The sequence below is a fragment of the Hippopotamus amphibius genome, chromosome 3, assembly GCF_030028045.1.
Source record: "Hippopotamus amphibius kiboko isolate mHipAmp2 chromosome 3, mHipAmp2.hap2, whole genome shotgun sequence".
Classification (NCBI taxonomy): Eukaryota; Metazoa; Chordata; class Mammalia; order Artiodactyla; family Hippopotamidae; genus Hippopotamus; species Hippopotamus amphibius.
The window spans coordinates 160735994-160757566 of NC_080188.1; the positions used below are offsets into that span (position 1 = coordinate 160735994).

Here is a 21573-nt window from a genome sequence, read left to right on the forward strand (position 1 = left end):
GTAGCACAACCTGGCAGGAACTGATTTACTGATAGTCAGAAAATAAGCCCAGTTCTTTATTTTAATTGGCCAGTGGTTTTCAACCCTAGTGGCATGACAGAATCACCTGGGAGCTTTTTTTTTTTTTTAATTAATTTTTTTAGAGTATGGTTGCTTTACAATGTGGGAGCTTTTAAAAATACTAATGTCTGGGCCTTGCAGAGATTCAAAGATGGGGTGGGGCCTGGATTTTGATGGTTTTTTTTTTTTAAGCATCCAAAGTGATTCTAATGTGTAGCCAAGGTTGAGAACAACTGCAACTTCGGTGAAATTGTTAAAAAAGGAAAAAAAAAGTTCTATCTGCATCTGGTAGAGCAGATTCGACATTAGTGTGACTATGAGGTAGCTACAGATGTGGGAAGTGCTTTATCTCATGGATTATCTCCTTTCATCCTCTCAACAATATGATGACGTAGGTACTGTCCTAACCCTATTCGTACAAAACAGGCACAGAAGAAACAGCCACAGAGAGGTTCATGTGTTGAAGTCACACACAGTGAGTGCCAGAGACAGATAAAAACTCACTTCCCCATAATAAAAACTCAATAAAGCAAACGTGACTTGCCATATAAGAAACAGGGGTATACTTCCGATTGAGTGAGTCCACCTCCTCCAAGACATGACTATATACAGACAGCATTCTTCTCTCATATTCACTATCAGCACGGGCGGCGCCTGTAGACCCATATTCCTGGAAACTGAAGTCAAAAATCAATATCAACCAATCAACCAAAACAGCAACTAATTCAATGTCAACATGTGTCAGGTACTTTCCACACACTCTCATTTAATCTTTAAAATAATGAAGCAGGCACTGTTCCTTTCATTTCACAGATGAGAAAACTGAGGCTTGGTGACATTAAGTAATTTGCCTTCAGTCACAGAATGAGTAAGCAACAAGCTGGAATTCAAATTCAGACCTGACTTCAGATTACACAAGTCTTAATCACTCTGGTTGTTAGCCAGTACAAAAATGTTTCATTAAACCTTGTCCCTGCCACGAGGTGAAAGAGACATAAGACATTTGAAAAGGTAACTATCAATGAAGCCAACAGACAAGTGCCAAATAACCAATGAAGATATGCAAGTAATCAGAATACAGAGGGAGCTGAGGAATGTCATAGAAGAGATAGGTCTTGGACAAATCACTATGCAAGTAGCATGGATAAGATCTGAAGAGACGGAAAGTATGGAGGGCTTTCATAGCTGGGGAAATGGCACGAATCTAAAGCAAGCAGGTGAAATGCACAAAAATGTTCAGCAGAGAGCTAGCATATAGAACACCTAGATTTTTCTTCTACTGCCTCAAACCCAAAGATATTTCTAAAAGTATTTCTAAATGGGAAAAGGTGGCAAAATGCCTGCATTCTAACTAAACTTCAAGAGGGCTACTTGAAAATGCAATATAGGTAACTCAACTATGTTGGGTTAACATTATTCTTATTATTCTCTTATTATCCTTTTAATGCCTACTATGTGCAAGGTACTTCAGCTAGGTACTTTATATAGGTTTTCATTTAACCATTACAACCACTCTAAGAGACAGGTATCACTACTTACCTATAGTTTATGTATAAGTAGCTCAGAGATGAAATAACATGTCTATATTCGTACAGCTGGTAGTGAGTGGTAAGGGATTAACTCACTCCTAGCTGTGTGTGCATGTGTACCTACCAGGCTCCAAAGCTTTGTTCCCTACTCTGTGCTATATCTTAAGTTCTATTAAGACAATAACCAAACCTCATTTAATGACAGACTTTAAGGAAATCTATACCACACAATAAAGCATAAAGATTTTAGTCTTTGATAAAGTGACTGGCTAATAAAAGGGTATAAAATCAGAATATACTGTTTCACCTTCTATAAAAGGAGCATTTATTTATTTAAAAATAAACTTTATTGAGATATAAGTTACAAAATCACAAAAATGTACCCTTCCTAGTCAACCCCTACTTGTGGCCCCTGGCAATCACAGATTTGCTTTCTATCACTATAAATGAGATGTTTCCTAATATTGGATATAAACAATCATACTATGTGTACTATTTTGTGTCTGGTTTCCTTTACAGCCCAGCATTTTTAAGTCATTAATGTATTTTGCATATTTCAACAGGTCATTCATCTTTGTTGCTGAGGAACACTCAGCACACTGTATGGATATACTACAATTTATCTACCCACTCACCTGTTGAAACATTTGACTCTTTCCAATTTTTGTTGTTACAAATAAAGCTGCTAAGAAAATCTGTGCACAGGTCTCTCTGGAAATATGTTTTCATTGCTCTTAAGTAAGTAGAAATAGAACTGGTGGTCATATGGTAACTGCCAAACAGTTTTCCAAAGTGGCTAATCATTCTGCAGTCCCCACAACGTATGAATTCAAGCTCTTCCACATCTAACTAATATTTGGTATTAAAGGGCTTTCTAACTTCAGCTACTCAAGTGGGTGTTAGTTGTATCTCACTGTGATTTTAATTTGCATTTTCCTGATACCTAATGATGTTAAAGCATCTTTTCATGTGCTTATTGGACATTAATATATCTTCTTTTCTGAAGTGTCTGTTCAAACCTCTTGTCAATTCTTAAAAATTGGGTTATCTTGAGTTGTATGGTTTTCTTAATATTCTGATAGAACATGTTTGAGAATATTTTCACCCTGCAACCTATCATTTCATTTTCTTAATGGCATCTTTCAGCGGGCAGAATTTAAAATTTTTAAATTCAATTAAACAAATTTTTCTCTATGGAAACTGCTCTTTGTGTCCTGAAAAATTCTCTCCATTCTACCCTCAATCCAATATTACATTGTCTTAATTACTGGAGCTTTATATTAACTTTTGAAATCATTATTAAGTTCACCACTTTAGTTTTTCTTCCTTATTTTGCAACATGGTGAATTACACCGATTGGTTTTCTAATATCAAAACTAGAAATTCTGGAATAAACCCTATTTGGTCTTAATGTATGCTTTTGAGTTTTGTTAGATTCAATTTGTACATGTTTTCTTAAAGATTTTTAAGTCTATGTAGAATATTTGAATTTTTCCTGTTCACCTAAATTATCACATTTATTGGCACAAAGTTATTACTCCTTTACTATGCTTTTAATATCTATGGGATTTGTGATGGTACTCTTCTTTCATTCCTAATACCGATAATTTGTGTTTTGTTTTCCTTGTTCAGAATAGCTAGTTTTATCAATTTTATTGAGCTTTCCAAAGAATCACCTTTTGGTTTCAGTGACTTTCTCTACTGTTCATTTATAATTCAGTGATTAGCACTCTCATCTTTACTATTTCTTTCTAATCACTCTGAGTTTAATTTGCTCTTTCGTTTGCTTTAATATGATAGAAACATATTATTTTAAATTCTATTTTATGTATGTGTGTATGTATGCATTTAAAGCTATAAATTTCCCTCTAAGCTGTGCTTTTACAGCATCACACAAGTTTTGATATGTGGTGTTCTCATTTTCATTCAGTTTAACTTATTTTCTAATTTCCCTTGTGATTTCTTTACTAATTGGATTGTTTAGAAGTCTTATTTAATTCCTAAACATTTAGGGATTTTCTGGAGATCATTTTCTAATTTAATTCTATAACATATTCTAAATAGTTTCAATGCTTTTACATTTTTAAAGACTTGTTTTGTAGCCCAGCATATGTTTACCTTGGTAAATTTTCCAATGCACTTGAAAAGAACGTGTATGCTGCTGTTAGTAGTGTATACATGTCAATTAGGTCAAGTTGGCTGGTAGTGTTATTCAAGTCCTCTATATTCTAAGAAGTCTTCTGCAAGTAGTTCTAGCAATTATTCAGAAGGAGTGCCAAAAACTCCAACCATAATTGTGGATTTATTTCTCTTTTCATTTCTATCAGTATTTGCTTCATATATTTGCAAGATCTGTCACTAAGTATATAAATGTTTAGAATTATGTCTTCTTGATGAAGCTCTTTATCAAGTCTTTGTCTTGAAGTCCACTTTGTATGATGTTAATAGTCACTCTAGCTTTTGGGGTTCCTTTCCCATCCTTTTGTTTACTTTTAATGTATCTGTGTCTTTATATTTAAATATAAAGTGGGTTACTTGTGGTAAGCTTATGGTTGGGTTTTGCTTTTTTATTCTGTCTGATAATCTCTTTACTTAGAGTAAGACCATCTACATTTATTGTAGTAACTGGTATGACTGGGTATAAATCTATAATTTTGTGGTATGTTTTCTACTTTTTCTATCTGGTCACTATTTCTTTTTTCCTCTCTTCCCCTGCCTTCTTTCGGATTAACTGAGGTTTTTTTTTTAAAGTATTCCATTTTATCTCCTCTATTGGCTTATTTTTTAGTGATTGCTCTCAATTTACTTATCCTCCGTTATCACAAGTTATCTTCAAGTAATATATTATTCATGTAAAATATAAGAATCTTACTATTGTATGAATTCCAATCCCCACCCCCGTCATTTGTCTCATGTCACACATTTTACTTCTACGTGTTATAAACTCCCAAATGCATTGTTATTTTTGTTCTAAATGGGCAATATTTTTTTAAATAAAAAAAGAGGAAAGCCTTTTATATTTACTCACATATTTACCATTTCTAGTGTTCTTCATCCTATTTTGTAGATATGAATTTACATTGCAAATAATTTTTCTTCAGCCTGAAGAACTTCCTTTAACGTTTCTTGTAATACAGGTCTAGCTAGGGCTGCTGGTAACAAATTTTCTCAGACTTTGTCTGAAAATGTCTTTATTTAGTCTTAATTATTCAAGGGTACTTTTACTGAATATAGAATACTAGGTTAACTTTTGTCCTTTCAGGACTTTAAAGATGTTGTTTCACCTGTCTTCTGGCTTGCAGTATATCTGATAAGAATTAGTAAAAATTCTTACCTTTATTCCCTTCTACATAGTCTTTTTTCTCTGGCTGCTTTATATTTTTCTCTTTATCACTGGTTTTCAGCAATTTGATTATAATGTGCACCTTGTGATTTTCTTTATGTTTATGCCATTCTGGGTTCGTTAAGCTTCTTGGATTTGTGGGTTTATATTTTTAATTAAACATGAACATTTTCCAGGCACTTAAAATACTTTTCTATCCCTTGTTCCCCTCTTTCTAAGATATCCAGTTACATGTATAGTAGTACAAATGACTGTCCCACAGGCAATTTTAATTTTGTTCAGTTTTTCAGTCTTTTTTCTTTCACTGTCCAATCTGGATAATTTCTATGTCTTTAAATTCACTGATCTTTTCTTCTGCTGACCTAACCTACTGTTAAAGCCAGCCTAATCAACCTTGAATTCTATGTTCATCAAAATTATCCTTCAAAAATAAAGGCAAAACTAAGATACTACATTTTTAAGATCCAGAAGTTCCATTTTCTTTTTACATCTTTAACCCTGTTCCTCATTATCATCTACCTTTACATTTTTGAAAATACTAATAGTATTAAAATACTAATACTATTTTAAAGTCCAAGTCTGTTACTTCCATTATCTGTTATTTGTGAGTCTTTTTTCTAATTGGCTGAATCTTCTGTTGGTTGTCACATCTTCCTGCTTCTTCTCATGACTAGTAATTTTTGACTGGATGTTAAAATTGTGGATCTTTATACATCTGAGCTTTCGGATTTTGCTGTCTTTAAAGAATGTTAAGATTTCGTTTTGGTAGACAATGGTTACTTGTCATAATCCTGATTCTTTCAAGGATTACTTAAGCTTTGTTAGGACAAGTCTAGAGTAGCCTTCACTTTAGGGCTAATTTAGCTTGATTACTAGGGTGGGTGTTAGCCTTCTGGTGTCTCTTCTGGATGCCTTAAGTGTTCGATTAGGTCTCTACAGTTCGGCTGGCTGGAACTCAAACACTTCTCAGCTCTGCATAAGCTCTGAGAACTGTTCAGTTTACAGCTTCCTGGTAATTATTCCCTCCCTAGCAGCTGTTTTTTGCCTGGCCTTGTGGGATTTCACCTTACATATGTACAGTTTAGCATTCAGCCAAAGATTCATAGCACTCTTCCTCTGGAAAGCTTCTTCCACTCCTGTACTTGGCCTGCAAATTCTAGCTTCCTTTGTTCTCTGAACCCTGACCTCTCTCTCTTCAACTAAGCAAGGCCATCAAGTTTTAAGTCGGTTACTCCTCCCTCAGAAGCAGTCTAAAAAGTGCCTCCACGCAGAGGAAAGCAAGGACGACTGTGGAGTTTACCTTACTTGTGTCCCCTTCCCTGAGGGATTACATTCTTGGGCTGCCTGTTGTCAAATGTGTGAAAACAGTTAAACTTATATTTAAACTTGCATATTTTATCCAGGTTCCTAGTTGTTTACAATAGAAGGGAAAGTCCCATACTTGAATGGCTTCATGACCAGAAGCCATTCCATTGTATTTTAGGCAGTAAAAATAAAGGTTAAATGCAAAGGAATCACAACAGAGTGAATAAGAAGCTAGAACAGGAAAATGTAATGAATAAGCATCTCAAAATATTTTTCCTTAATAATCCTAAAACACTGGTACAAGGTAGATAATAACATTCATAATTATAAACGTAAACCCCATTCCTATCCCACATTTACTGATACTGGCTCAAGCACAATATTAGCTGCTAGAGGCACAAAGTTGGATAAGACAAGGTCTCTTCTCCCCTTAAACCTTCTAGGCTATGAAAGATATACACAGATTTTTGCAAAAACTATAGTGAATTTTATCAATGTCATGCCTCATTCTCTTTAGGTTCTTTTTAAGAGCAGATCCTTATTTACTTGAAAGGCACAAAATATACAGTATCAAGAACAAAAGTTTCAGAAGGAATCTACTCTTTGCAGTTGTCACTACTGTGACTGAAACCCAAAGAGCTCTCCTTCAAGGTACATACAATCTTTCTTTTCCAATTTTTCATTGCTAGGAAGGGCAAAGCCCAGGGGAGTGGGTTTAGGGGATAAAAAGGGATAGAGAAGAGCGATGGTGATAGGAAGTGGAGAGGGTCACAGTGAGAGTAGACTCTGACAGCTAGCTAGATAACTCCCTTCACCCCATCCCTGCTGACAATGTGTTAAAAAGTCAATCAAGAAAAATACTAATTTCTCTTACATCAACCAACAGCACAATGGCATGCGTGTGCTAAAAGGTAAAATGACCACAGCATGATCATAAATGGCATGAGCCTGGAAGGATCAATTAACTGGCAAAGACTGTGAAAAATATGGAGGTTAGAGAACATTTTGAAATTTAAAAGAGAGAAGCTTACAAAAAACAAAACAAAACAAACCTCAAACCACTGCAAGTCTAAGGGGAAAATGAAAAGATGAAAGAAGGATATCTCGAAAAATAAGTAAAAATTAGTATGTCATCAAAACATTAAAATGAATCAGATGAGTGGAAAAAAAATAGCCAAGCAGCTAGTCTGAGACCAGATAGCCCTTTAAAACTGAAGGCAAGGATTCTGGCACTCCCTTGAAAAAAAATGGTGAGTCAATGATTTAGCATTGAGGAAACTGATCTTGGAATCACAGGCCTTACTAGACTGGAAATTATACGGTTGAAAATGCATATTCCAAGACAGAATACTATAAAGGGAAAAAATAATGGACCATTTTTTAATAAAAATACTTTGAACAATTAATTAATTAGGGAATGGAGAAGAATTTTAATAAAGCAAAAAGAGGAGTATCTTTTTGTTTGGGAAACCAAAGAATAAAAATTTCAAGTTCAAGCTTACTTACACTGCTCAATTATTCACACCAAAATTTAGTTATAATATACAAGAAGAAAATGTTCAAATTCAAAGAACTTCTTCCCAAGTATTTTGAAAACAGGAGGCAGGAGGTGAGTAAAGAATGGAGACAGAAAATCTAGGTTTTGTCACTAGCTATATGACCTTACGCAAATGCTAGAGAAGTTCTTCTTTGTTTCTTCTTCTATAAAACAATGTTGTGATCATAAGGTAAGATAACACATTTGAAAGTGTTCTGTAATATAAGCTATACAAATACCTTGCTGATTCTGGATCCAAAATCAGGGCTTCTATCGCGTGAGATATCAGTAAACAGCTCTGCTGCTGTCTGGATTATGTTAAGATTATACATTATAGATAATCACAGAGAAATACACTATAGACTTTATATTATTTGAATATTAGATAAGGCAAGATGAAAACCATATTCTTAGTTAAAAACAAACACCACAAAAAGGGTCTGTAGAGTGGTTACTTCAGAGGTTCCAAGGCTGGGGCTCAAGGGATCTGTTAACCCTCCTGAAACGGTATGCAAATTTTTTGGGGGGGGGGGGGTATGTGCATATATGCACTTTTTTAAGAGGAGAGGGTCCACAGCATTCATTAGGTTTTCAATCAGTAAATCAAAATGCCAGGAATTACTGATTTATGGGCCCTACAATTTAAAAGCAATTTATCTCTTCCCTCCTTTCAAAAAGGATCTGAAGCTGCTAATAAGAAAATATGGAGAACTTAAAGAGGGCTTAGGGAACATGAGCGATGACTGAAACGACTGAACATATCATTAATAAAGGTGATGGGAACCAGGGTTGTTAGCTGTGAAGAAAAGACAGGTGAAGCAAAACAGAAAATGGTTCTCTGGTAGAAAAATGTTTTGTGTTGTCCATTGTAGCTCAAGCGAGCACAAAATATTCAACACTGGTTGGAGCTGAATTTTGGATGCTCTTCCCAGAGGTGGAAAAAGACCATCGAGTCAGCACCTTTTAAAAAGCCTGGTTGAGGAAAAAAAAGTAAAACTATACTGCTCATACTAGGTTTCAAAAGAGAAATTATTATTTATAGTAAATTTGTAGGCTTATGTAATATATATGTATATTTTAGTTAAGCATATCTGAAATATTTACATTTAAAAGAATACTTCCAAAGAATGACAAGTATCAGGCAAGTTTAGGATACAGTTCTACATTCCTCAAAGTTGCAGAATCAGCATCAAAAGATGCCTGATAAAGATCCCCATATCGGGAAGCAAGGCTTCGGAATTCTTCCATGGACAGTTTCATCTATAAAGAAGGAAAAATATCAATTATGACAAATAAATATGCTGTCATTATTATATAAACAACACAGAAAACAAAACGTAAGAAAAATATCCTCAAATAATAAAAAAAGAAAAAATATTTCAACTCTTTTTCACTTTCAATTCATTCACTTTTATAAACTCTATTAAAGAAAATTAACAAAGATGGCAAATGAAACCACAAGTGTGTACAAGATCATAATAATCTATATATGATGTATAGAAACAAAAAACATTACATTTTTAGCTTCTTCAAAGTTCCACTAAAAGAAATAATATAAACATCCCAAAGTTTCTTTGAAATGTATATCATTTCTCTTTGTATAAATATGTAACATCTAGTGAAATATCATCAATCACTCTGTCCTTTAATAAGATATCAGCCTGTTTTTTGCAAGACAGATGAGTTTATAAGCATTTGATGTTGTCTCTGAGTCAAACCACTGATTTTTAAATTTCAGGATTTTTCATCTCAAAACTAACCTCAAAAACCTCTAATGTATAAATAAAAACTGCACAGAAAATAAAGTTAAGACATGCCTGATTGGAAATGCGACCACACCGCTGAAGGTCATTCCCTAAGGTCATGGCAATTGTTGTGGCAATTGCAGGTGGGGGGCTTGTCTTGAGGCTATTACAAGTACAGATAAGTTGAGAGAAGGCTTGTAGAAGGTCAATCCTGAGTTTTACAAATTCACACTGAAAACTTAAAGGATTCAGTGGTGTACTGGCAGCCTGGGGAATAAAAAAAAGAGATATTTAAGACAAAGAAAGCATAAAAGGAAGATGCTGAAAGACAGTATTTGTCACAGTCTGCAAAAGAGCAGTAGCTCTAACAGTGATGGATAAACACCTGCATTATAAGGGGAGGATGTAATATTAGAAAGAAAAACTTATTGTTATTAGCATCAACTCTGAAAAACTATGTTCCATCAACATTCAGGTTCCTTACTTCCTACATTTGCAAAGACTCCACAAGACATGGGTTAGCTAGTCCATCATCAGTAAGATATAATATGAGGGACACTTCATAGACATTACCATTCCCCCAAAATCCCCTTACCACCTTCCTATCTTTCTAACCTGAAATTCTCATGCTGGAATCACTAACAGAATTTTTAAAAGTTGGGAGGGGGAAAAAAGAAAGGTAAGGGCAGGAGAAATATATTGTTAGCCACTGTTAAAAAAGCATGTCAGACTTTCCTGGTGGCACAGTGGTTAAGAATCTGCCTGCCAATGCAGGGGACATGGGTTCAAGCCCTGGTCCAAGAAGATCCCACGTGCCGCGGAGCAACTAAGCCCGTGCGCCACAGCTACTGAGCCTGTGCTCTAGTGCCCGTGAGCCACAACTACTGAGCTCGCATGCCACAACTACTGAAGCCATGCGCCTAGAGCCCATGCTCTGCAACAAGAGAAGCCACTGCAATGAAAAGCCCTCGCACCACAACAAAGAGTAGCCCCTGATAGCTGCAACTAGAGAAAGCCCGCATGCAACAACAAAGACCCAATACAGCCAATAAATAAATAAACAAAATAAAAAATAAGTGAAAAATAAAAATAAATCTCCTTTAAAAAAAAAAAAAGCATGTCACTGGCAGAGGTAAGGTGGGGGCCAGCCAGACCACCAGCAAAGTTCTGGATTTTATATATATATATATATATATTTTTTTTAAATTAATTTATTGGCTGCGTTGGGTTTTCATTGCTGCACATGGGCTTTCTCTAGCTGTGGTGAGCAGGGGCTACTCTTTATCGTGGTGCACAGGCTCCTCACTGTGGTGGCTTCTCTCGTTGCAGAGCACGGACTCTAGGCACACAAGCTTCAGTAGTTGTGGCACATGGGCTCAAAAGTTGTGGCTCACAGGCTCTAAAGCACAAGCTCAATAGTTGTGGCATGTGGGCTTAGTTGTTCCTCGGCATATGGTATCTTCCTGGGGCAGGGATCGAACCTGTGTCCCCTGCACTGTCAGACAGATTCTTAACCACTGTGCCACCTAGGAAGTCCCTGGATTATATTTTAAATGCAGTAAAAAGGCATTTTCAACAACAACAACAGCAAAAAACCAAACAAACAAAAAAAGCATTTTGCCTCATGGCTTTTTTCTTCCATAACTAGCCCAGATTAGTTTTAAAAAGAATTTCTCATTAGACACTTTAGAATGCACAGAAAGGCCATTAAGGAATAGGTTATAACACACAAGTAAGTTTCAGTGAGAATGTAGGGGTATTAGGGATAAGTCTTGAACAGCAAAAAGTAGCATTAGTTAGGTTAAGGGAGCAAAGAATGTAAGTCAAGCCAGTGTGGGCAGAAAATTTAGACAAACTTTAACTATTCATCAACTACCCTAGCAGAGAACCTAGCATGGTGCTTCCAAGAAAAGGCATACTAAAAATATGCTAATTTAACAATAAATGGAGGTGTAATGAAATTAATTTTCTTCTCTGACATGACTTGCCTAAAACATGCTGATGCCATTTCTTAGATGGTATCTCACACTATTCTTTTAGCAGGAGAGCCTGGTGTGTGACTTGAGGTTCTAGAATTAAGTTACAATATTATCCATCTGGCCAAGTAACACATATTGACCTTATTGTAGTTCTCTATAGTTTTAAGTGTCAAATGATAAGTTTTATTATTTGGTAGCATTCATATTTTACTCTAAGAAATAGTTCGCCACTTCCTGTATCCTTTATAAGAACGTATACACTTGCTCTAGTATCCCTCTCAAATTGCAAAGCTACATCTATATAAAATTATATAAGCTAGAGGTAATATCTGTAATCAATATAGTGAATTCTGTGGTTTTCAGACTTTTGGGATGTTTTGTTCTAATTGTGAAACAGCACAGATTAGGGATATTAAAGAGACTATTCCAACTGTTTTTAATTTCTTGGAGATTTGATTTGCTCTCATAGGAAGATAAATTCTCCCTTCCTCTGCCCCTTAAGCTGTTACTTGCTACTTTTAATTTACTGCTTGTCAGTAACTTTAGAAGTGTCAGGGATACAAGTAGGTATATACGATACTGTTTCATACAGCACAGACCATATTACCAGGCAAAAAAACACTTGCAATATTGTCCTAACATGCCTTATAAAACTGAAAGTGAAGCAAGATGTAGTTACAATGAGAAAGATTTACTGCTACTCTGGATCTATTTCTGACTAACAAGAAATATTTGACTGATATTTCAGACGGTAACTCTGAAAGTGACTGTGCATCTTAGATTGAGTGATACTGAAGGAAAACAATGCTAGATATAGTATGCATGTTCAAAAAAAACACAGAAAAGATAAACTTGTGACAAAGGTCAGAGACTATAAAAAGGTAGTATCATCCATGAAAGATAAAAAACAAAACTTAAATTTAGACTATAACACTATGAACAATGCCGACAAGAAATACAAGGGATATGACTTACTCTTCTTCACAATGGGGCTAAAAATTAAACAGAAGCGGGTTCTAAGGTCAGCAGGTAAAGCAAAAATTGTATATAATCAAAATTATCCCTGAAAATTCCTCAAGAAAGAATTACTTCCAGTAAATTTAATACAGGTAAAGGAACAGCAAACTCAGAGCTCTCTTCTAATGCTCACTCTGGAGTACAAGCTAATTGAGAAGAACTGTCTGCACTATTTAAACTGCTATTTTGCTTCCCCTTTATTTAAATAGCTATTTTTCCTCATTCTTGTTTTTCCTTTCTTGCTTTTTTTTTTAAAAAGCCTAAACATACAGAGTTAAATCTGTGTAAACACACATATAATGCTACTTCACTGAATTTCTGATTTGTGGTACATATCCTATTTTCTATTTGGAGCAGCTAAAAAAAAACCCAGTGTGGCTTGAAGGAAAGCTACTTGATAAACTCAGTTAAAAATATTTACGTATATTGTGGTAAAGAACCACAGTGTAAACTATGAACTTTAAGCCCCTAGTAACCACCACCCTACTTTCTGTTTTTATGAATCTGACCACTTTCATTTAAGTGAAATCATATAGTATTTGTCTTCTTGTAACTGGATTATTTCACTTAATATAAGTTCAGTTTTTGAAAGAATAAGCCAAGCTTAAAGAACGGTAGACTAAGTTGTTTTAAACCAGCCCTCCTGCTAAGAACAAATGGAAAACTGAAAATATTATGAACATCTATTTGAAAGCACTGAAGAGCTACTAAAGCAACAAGGAGCGAAAATCATAGAGAGATGGGCAATCCAAGAAGACCGACATTTGGTAACATTTGCTAATTTGAAAGCTGCTCCTGGGAGTCTGAGAAGCTGAGCAGAGCTTTCAGAAATTTCATAAGACTAAGAAGTGGGCTGTGGAAAGCATTTCAGGCTTTTGGCTGTAACTTCAAAGGGCTATACCCTAGGAGTTAGGAGAACCAAAAGTATACTCGCCTCTCCAAGGACAGAAGCTTAGTTCAATCCTCGGTTGGATTAAGGTAACCCACCCCTAGCCTAACTACCTGCCAAAAGCAAGGATGATATAATCACTATAATTTTTCACACACACTGTCCAAAATTAAATAAAAAAATAATTGAGTATAAAACAAAGACAAAATTCCTCAAACCAAAAGGGGGAAGAAACGTCAAAGACACAAACCACAAAGATCCAGATAACAGACTACCACAGGGGTTCTCAACTTCTGGGGCCATGGACCAGTAACGATCCATGGCCTGTTAGGAACTGGGCCACACAGCAGGAGGTGAGCAGCCGGTGACTGAGCAAAGCTTCACCTGCTGCTACCCATTGCTTGCTTGCATTACTGCCTGAATCATCCCCTACCCTCCCCTGCTCCCCCATCACCCCAGCCCATGGAAATATTGTCCTCATGAAACTGGTCCCAGGTGCCAAAAAGGTTGGGGACCAATGGACTATCATATATGGCTTTCGAGATAACTACAATCAATATTTTAAACTTAAATGAGAAAATAGAGAACCCTGGAGAAGAACTACAAAATACAACCAAAAGGAAATTCTGGAACTGGAAAATCACAATAAATGAAATTAAGAACTTAATGAATGAGTTTGACATGCTGATTAGACACAATGTACATGAGAATTATGGAAATGGAAGACAGGTCAGAAGAAAATATTCAGAGTTAAGTATGGAGAGATAAAAAGGTGGAAAATACAAAAGAGAATATGAGAGATATATAAGACATGGTAAAAAGAATGAACATAAGTGCACTATGTCCCAGATGTGGAAGAAAGCGACAGAAGCGTTGACTGAAGAGATAATGGCCAAATATTCCATAACTGATCAAAGTCATCACGCCGTATATTCAAGAAGTCCCAAGAACCCCAAAAAGGCATTTATACTGATAGGAGTATAAACTGGAAACTACCATAGGCAACTTTTGGGCAGTATTTATTAAAGCTGAACTTAAGTATATCCTATGGCACAACACTACCATTCAGAAGATATGCACACCTATACCAAAAGATGTGTGTAAGAAAGTTCATAGTCAAATTAGTCTAAATAGCCCCAACCTGGAAATAAATGTTTTTCAAAAATAAAAAAAACAGATTGTTATAACAGTTATCCAAAAGAATGAAATGAAAATGAACAAACTACTGCAACATGCAACAAAAAGCATGAATGCAGCACACAAACATAAAGCTGAGCAAAGAAGCTAGAATCAAAAGCATAATACTGCATGATTCCTTAAATAATAATGAAAAAGAAGGCAAGACTATAGTTTTAGAAATCAAGTGATTTCTGTAGAGAAAGATAAAGGTAGTAACTTGAAGGCAAATTTTTCTTAAAGTGACAAAAACCCACAAATGAGAAGATATTTGCAACTCATATAACCTACAAAAGATTGGTATCCAGAACATACAAAATGAAAAGGCAACCTAATGAATGGGAGAAAATATTTCAAATCATGTATCTAGTAAGGAGTTAATATCCAAAATACATTTAAAAACTCATACAAGTCAACCGTAAAACAACAACAACAAATAACCTGATTAAAAAATGGGCAGAGATCTGAAGGCATTTTTCCAAGGACATACAGATGGCCTACAGGCTCAACATCGCTAATCATCAGGGAAATGCAAGTCAAAACCACAATCACAAAAATCACCTCATACCTGTTATAATGGCTATTATCAAAAAAACAAGAAATAACAAGTGTTGGCAAGGATGTGGAAAAAAGTGAATCCTTCTGCACTGATGGCAGAAATGTAAATTGGTGCAGCCACTATGGAAAACAGTAGGAAGTTTCTCAAAAATTAAAAACATAACTGTTGTATGGTTCAGCAATTCCACTTCTGGGTATTTATCTGAAGAAAACAATAACACTAACTCAAGAAGATACGTGTGCCTCCATATTCACTGCAGCATTATATACAACAGTCAAGACATGGAAACAATCTAATCATCCACTGACACATAAATAAAGAAAACGTGCTATATATACACAAAATGGGAGTATTATTCAGCCATAAAAAAAGAACAAAATATTGCTATTTGTAACAACACAGATGGATCCAGAAGGTATTATGCTAAGTGAAATAAGTCAGACAGAGACAGACAATTATCAACTGATCTCACTTATATGTGGAATCTAAAAATTAAAACAAAACCAAGCTCATAGATACAGAGAACAGATAGATGGTTGCCAGAGGAGGGGGTAGGGAAGTGTGTGACATGGGTGAACAGGGTCAAAAAGTACAGTTATAAAATAAATGAGTTATGGCAATGTAATATACATCATCGTGACTAGATTGTGAAGGAGTGACAAAGACAGCAAAGTAGGAGGACCCTCAGCTCATCTCCTCCCACATCAAAATTACAACTATTTACAAGAGCAAATATCAATGAAAGTGATCTGAAGACTAGCAGAAAAGAACTTCTACAGCTGAAGATGTAAAGAAGGAACCACAGAGAAATGGGTAGGAGGGGTGGAAACATGGTATAGTCAAGATCCAATCCCCCAGGTGGGTGACCAACAAATAGCAGGATAATTACAAATTGCAGAGGTTCTCTTAAAAAAAAAGTGAGGGGTTTGAGTCCTACACTGAGCTCCCCAGCCTGGAGCCCCTAGAATGCTGGGCTTTGAAGGCAAGCAGGGCTCTGGTAGAGCCACAGGGCTGTGGGAAAAAGACTCCACTCTTAAAAGGTATACATAAAAGAAATCATAGAAGGAAAAGATCAGAGCAGAAATAAATGAAATAGAGACTAAAAATACAATAAAAAGATCAATTAATGGCTTGTTCTTTGAAAAGATAAACAAAATTGATAAACTTTTTACCAGACTCATCAAGGAAAAAAAGGCCCAAATCAATAAAATAAGAAATGAAAAAAGGTGAAGTTACAACTGACACCACAGAAATACAAAGGATCATAAGAGATTACTATGGACACTTATACAACAATAAAAGGGACAATCTAGAAGTAAATGACAAATTCCTAGAAATGTACAACCGCCCAAGACTGAATCAAGAAGAAATAGAAAATATGAACAGACCAATTACCAGTAATGAAACTGAATGAGTAATAATAAAAAAAAATTGCCAACAAAAGAAAATCTAGCACCAGATAACTTCACAGGTGAATTTCACCAAACATTTAGAGAAGAATTAACATCTATCCTTCTCAAACTATTCCAAAAAACTGCAGAAGGAATGCTTCTGAACTCACTCTATAAGGTCAGCACCACCTGATACCAAAACCAGACAAAGATGGCACAAAAAAAAGAAAATTACAGGCCAATATCACGGATGAACATAGATGCAAAAATCCTCAATAAAATATTAGCAAGCTGAATCCAACAATACATCAAAAGGATCATACACCATGATCTCAGGTGATGCAAGAATGGTTCAAAAATCAATCAAGAGAAAAAGAAAGATGGCAGCAAAGCAGAGGGACGTGGAATGCATCCCTCTCCACAGATGCATTGGGAATGCACCGAAGGATGCAATAATTCCCACAGAGAACCAGCTGAACACCAGCAGACGGCCTCGGACACCAGAAAGGACCGCAAGGAGCCCGACATAACCGGTAGGGAGGCATCTACGATGGCTCAAAGAGGGTGAAGCGGCAGAGCTGTGGCAGACGGGAGCGAGTGAGAAACACACGGAGGGTCTGCACCGCAGCTCGGCGTTCCCGGAGCGAGACGTCGATTCACAGCTGAACAGAGGGTCTGGGAGCAGGAGCGTGACGTCGATTCACAGCTGAACAGAGGGTCTGGGAGCGGGAGCGTGGGAACCGGAGAGCTGGTTCAGGGTGAGAAACATTGTTGCCAGTAAGGTGACCGACCGAGAGGACAGGAGGGAAGAGGTCCATGGCGAGGAGTGCCTGCCTCTGAGAGCTGCCTGGCCATGATGGTGGCTAGAGGCTGCAGGCTCAGGGGCGGGGGGGGGAGGAGGCGCGCACGCGTAGCCTCTCTCTCCCTTTCGGCACCTCTGCCACAGGCAGTGGAGAGACGCCCTGTGGGCCACTTAAGGCGCTCAGGGATAACAAGCACCCTCAGGCATTCGGGAGGGGCTAGATTAAAACCCCTTGGAATGCTGGCAGCAGGGAGGCTGCTGAGAAAAAAAAAACAAAAAACAAAAAGCCCGAGAGAGGCCCAACTCTGAGACTTTCTGTTTACACCTGAGCTACAGGCGTCCCTCTGCAACAGGCACTTCCAAGCCCGACTGAAACAGCAGTGCGCCACTGCTCACTCACTCCCAGGGAAAGGAGCCACTATTCTACCCTCTCCCTTGCCACACACACACTGACACTTACAGATGAAGAATAAAGGAAGCTCTGCTGGCCACAGAATAATGCAAAAAAACCCAAGGCGAGTAGAAGGACACTTACAGCTGAGACTCTAAGGAAACAGAAATATTAGTATCAATCCTATTGAACTGGTCCATTCTGGGATCAGTTCTGGATTTTTTTTTTCCTTTATTAATTACGATCTTAGTCCTAAGGGATCTACAAGTTTTATAACGTAATTTTATTAATGCTATTTTTTATTCTATTTTTATTTCTTTGCCTTTTTATATACTTCTATATCTAGCTAAGTTTTTGGTAGTACGGACAATATATCTCTCATACTTTCCTTTCGTCCCTATCTTTTATACATTTCTATTCCTTTCTTTTTATTTGCATATTTCCAATCACACTATGCTCTTCTGTTCCCCATTCTTCCATCCATTTTTAGTTTATTTTATCTTAACATACTTATAAGCAACACTATCAATCTGCTCAGACTCCTTGCTCTATTCTCCAGATGACACACCGCCTTGGTATTTAATATTAGGTTTTTGTCTTTATCTTAGTTCTTAGTATAATTGTCTAATTTCATCCTGAGAATCTCCATTCTGTCTGGTGGTACTCTAGCTCTTTTCTATCTTTGATTCTAGCTTACAAAATCTCCCTGGATTAGTGTTTGTATGTGTAAGGTGTTATTTGCTTGTTTCTTTGCTTTTGCTTTTGTCTCTGATTTGTTCTGTTTCAGTTGTCAATTTCTGTTGGGTTTCTATTTAAATATCTGATAGCATACTGGGCTTCTGGCAGGTCTTTCCACAGCCTTATGTCCTAATGGATTCAGTAATTGTGTGTCTTATACATGTATGTGTTTCCTAGACTTAATATTTGTTTAACCCAACACTTGGACATTAGCCTGAGGCTTGGACAGTCTTCTATAAACACCTCTATTGCCAGGACAAGCAACCCCAAAAGTTTGGATAACCATGAGGAAACAAAGAAACACCATGCAGGCAAAGGAGCAGGAAAAAAACCCACAAGACCAAATAAATGAGGAGGAAATAGGAAAAATGCCTGAAAAAGAATTCAGAGTAATGATAGTAAAAATGATACAAAATCTCGATAACAAAATAGAGAAAGTACAAGAAACAGTTCATAAGAACTCAGAAAAACAAACAGCAATGGATAACAAAATAACCGAAATTAAAAATACTCTAGATGCTATAACCAGCAGAATGACTGAGGCAGAGGAATGAATAAGTGAGCTGGAAGATAGAATGGGGGAAATAAATGCCACAGAGCAGGAAAAAGAAAAAAGAATAAAAAGAATAGAAGACAGTCTCAGAGATCTCAGTGATAACATTAAACGAACTAACATTCGAATTATAGGCATCCCAGAAGAAGAAGAAAAAAAGAAAGGGTCTGCGAAAATATTTGAAGAGGTTCTAGTGGAAAACTTTCCCAACATGGGAAAGGAAATAATTAACCAAGTCCAAGAAGCACAGAGAGTCCCATACAGAATAAACCCAAAGAGAAATACACCAAGGCACATATTAATCAAACTAACAAAAATTAAACACAAAGAAAAAATATTAAAAGCAGCAAGAGAAAAGCAACAAATCACATATAAGGGAAAACCCATAAGGATAACAGCTGACCTTTCTACAGAAACTCTGCAGGCCAGAAGGGAATGGCAGGATATACTGAAAGTTCTGAAAGAGAGAAACCTACAGCCAAGAATACTCTACCCAGCAAGAATCTCATTCAGATTTGAGGGAGAAATCAAAAGCTTTCCAGACAAGCAAAAGTTAAGAGAATTCAGCACCACCAAACCAGCCTTACAACAAGTGCTAAAGGAACTTCTCTAAGTAGGACACACAAGAAAAGGAAAACACCTACAAATACAAACCCAAAACAATTAAGAAAATGGTAATTGGAACACACATCTCAATGATCACCTTAAATGTAAATGGATTAAATGCTCCAACCAAAAGACACAGACTGGCTGAATGGATACAAAAACAAGACCCTTCTATATGCTGCCTACAAGAAACCCACTTCAGACCAAGGGATACATATAGACTGAAAGTAAAGGGATGGAAAAAGATATTCCATGCAAATGGAAGTCAAAAGAAAGCTGGAGTAGCAATACTCATATCAGACAAATTAGACCTTAGAGTAAAGACTATTAAAAGAGACAAGGAAGGACACTACATAATGATCAAGGGATCCATTCAAGAAGAACATATCACAATGGTAAATATCTATGCCCCCAACATAGGAGCACCTCAATACATAAGGCAAATGCTAACAGCTATAAAAGGGGACATCGACAGGAACACAATAATAGTGGGAGACTTGAACACCCCACTTACATCAATGGACAGATCATCCAAACAGAAAATAAATAAAGATGCACAAGCTTTAAATGACACATGAGACCATCTCGACTTAACTGATATTTATAGGACATTCCATCCAAAAACGACAGAATATACTTTCTTCTCAAGTGCACACGGAACATTTTCCAGGAGACATCACATCTTGGGTCACAAATCAAACCTCGGCAAAAATCAAACCTCGGCAAATTCAAGAAAACTGAAATCATATCAAGCATCTTCTCAGACCACAACGCCATGAGACTAGATATCAATTACAGGAAACAAACTGCAAAAAAGACAAACACATGGAGGCTAAACAATTCACTCTTAAATAACCAAGAAATCACTAAAGAAATCAAAGAGGAAATCAAAAAATATCTAGAAACAAATGACAATGAAAACACAACAACCCAAAACCTATGCGACGCAGCAAAAGCAGTTCTAAGAGGGAAGTTTATAGCAATACAGTCCTACCTTAAGAAACAAGAAAATTATCGAATAAACAACCTAACGTTACACCTAAAACAATTAGAAAAAGAAGAACAAAGAAACCCCAAAGTGAGCAGAAGGAAGGAAATCATAAAGATCAGAGCAGAAATAAATGAAAAAGAGAGGAAGGAAGCAATAGCAAAATTTAATAAAACTAAAAGCTGGTTCTTTGAGAAGATTAACAAAATTGATAAACCATTAGCCAGACTCATCAAGAAAAAAAGGGAGAAGATGCAAATCAACAGAATTAGAAATGAAAAAGGAGAAGTAACAACGGACACCTCAGAAACACAAAACATCATGAGAGACTACTACAAGCAACTATATGCCAATCAATTGGATAACCTGGAAGAAATGGATAAATTCTTAGAAAAATACAATCTTCCAAGAATGAACCAGGAAGAAATAGAAACTATGAACAGAACAACCACAAGTACGGAAATTGAGGCAGTGATTAAAAATCTCCCAACAAACAAAAGCCCAGGACCAGATGGATTCACAGGCGAATTCTATTAAACATTTAGAGAATAACTAACACCTATCCTTCTCAAACTCTTCCAAAATATTGCAGAAGGCGGAACACTCCCAAACTTATTCTATGAGGCCACCATCACCCTGATACCAAAACCAGGCAAAGATGTCACAAAAAAAGAAAATTACAGACCAATATCACTGATGAATATAGATGCAAAAATCCTCAACAAAATACTAGCTAACAGAATCCAACAGCACAGTAAAAAAATCATACACCATGATCAAGTGGGGTTTATCCCTGGGATGCAAGGATTCTTCAATATACGCAAATCAATCAACGTGATACATCATATCAACAAATTGAAGGATAAAAACCATATGATCATCTCAATAGATGCAGAAAAAGCTTTTGACAAAGTTCAACATCCATTAATGATAAAAGCTCTCCAGAAAATGGGCATAGAAGGAAA

The 21573-nt window shown here is 36.4% G+C and overlaps 1 protein-coding gene across 1 annotated transcript in view; it reads right to left on the bottom strand.

Moving 5' to 3' along the window:
* Positions 1–21573, bottom strand: part of INTS7 (integrator complex subunit 7) — a 97243-nt gene that overhangs the window by 12992 nt on the left and 62678 nt on the right. Inside the window, exons 14-17 of the mRNA XM_057728173.1 lie at positions 9592–9786; positions 8931–9034; positions 8014–8082; positions 605–737 (exon numbers count right to left, since the gene is read on the bottom strand). Of these exons, the coding sequence (XP_057584156.1) occupies positions 605–737; positions 8014–8082; positions 8931–9034; positions 9592–9786 (501 nt within the window). The remainder of the gene's footprint in view (positions 1–604; positions 738–8013; positions 8083–8930; positions 9035–9591; positions 9787–21573) is intronic.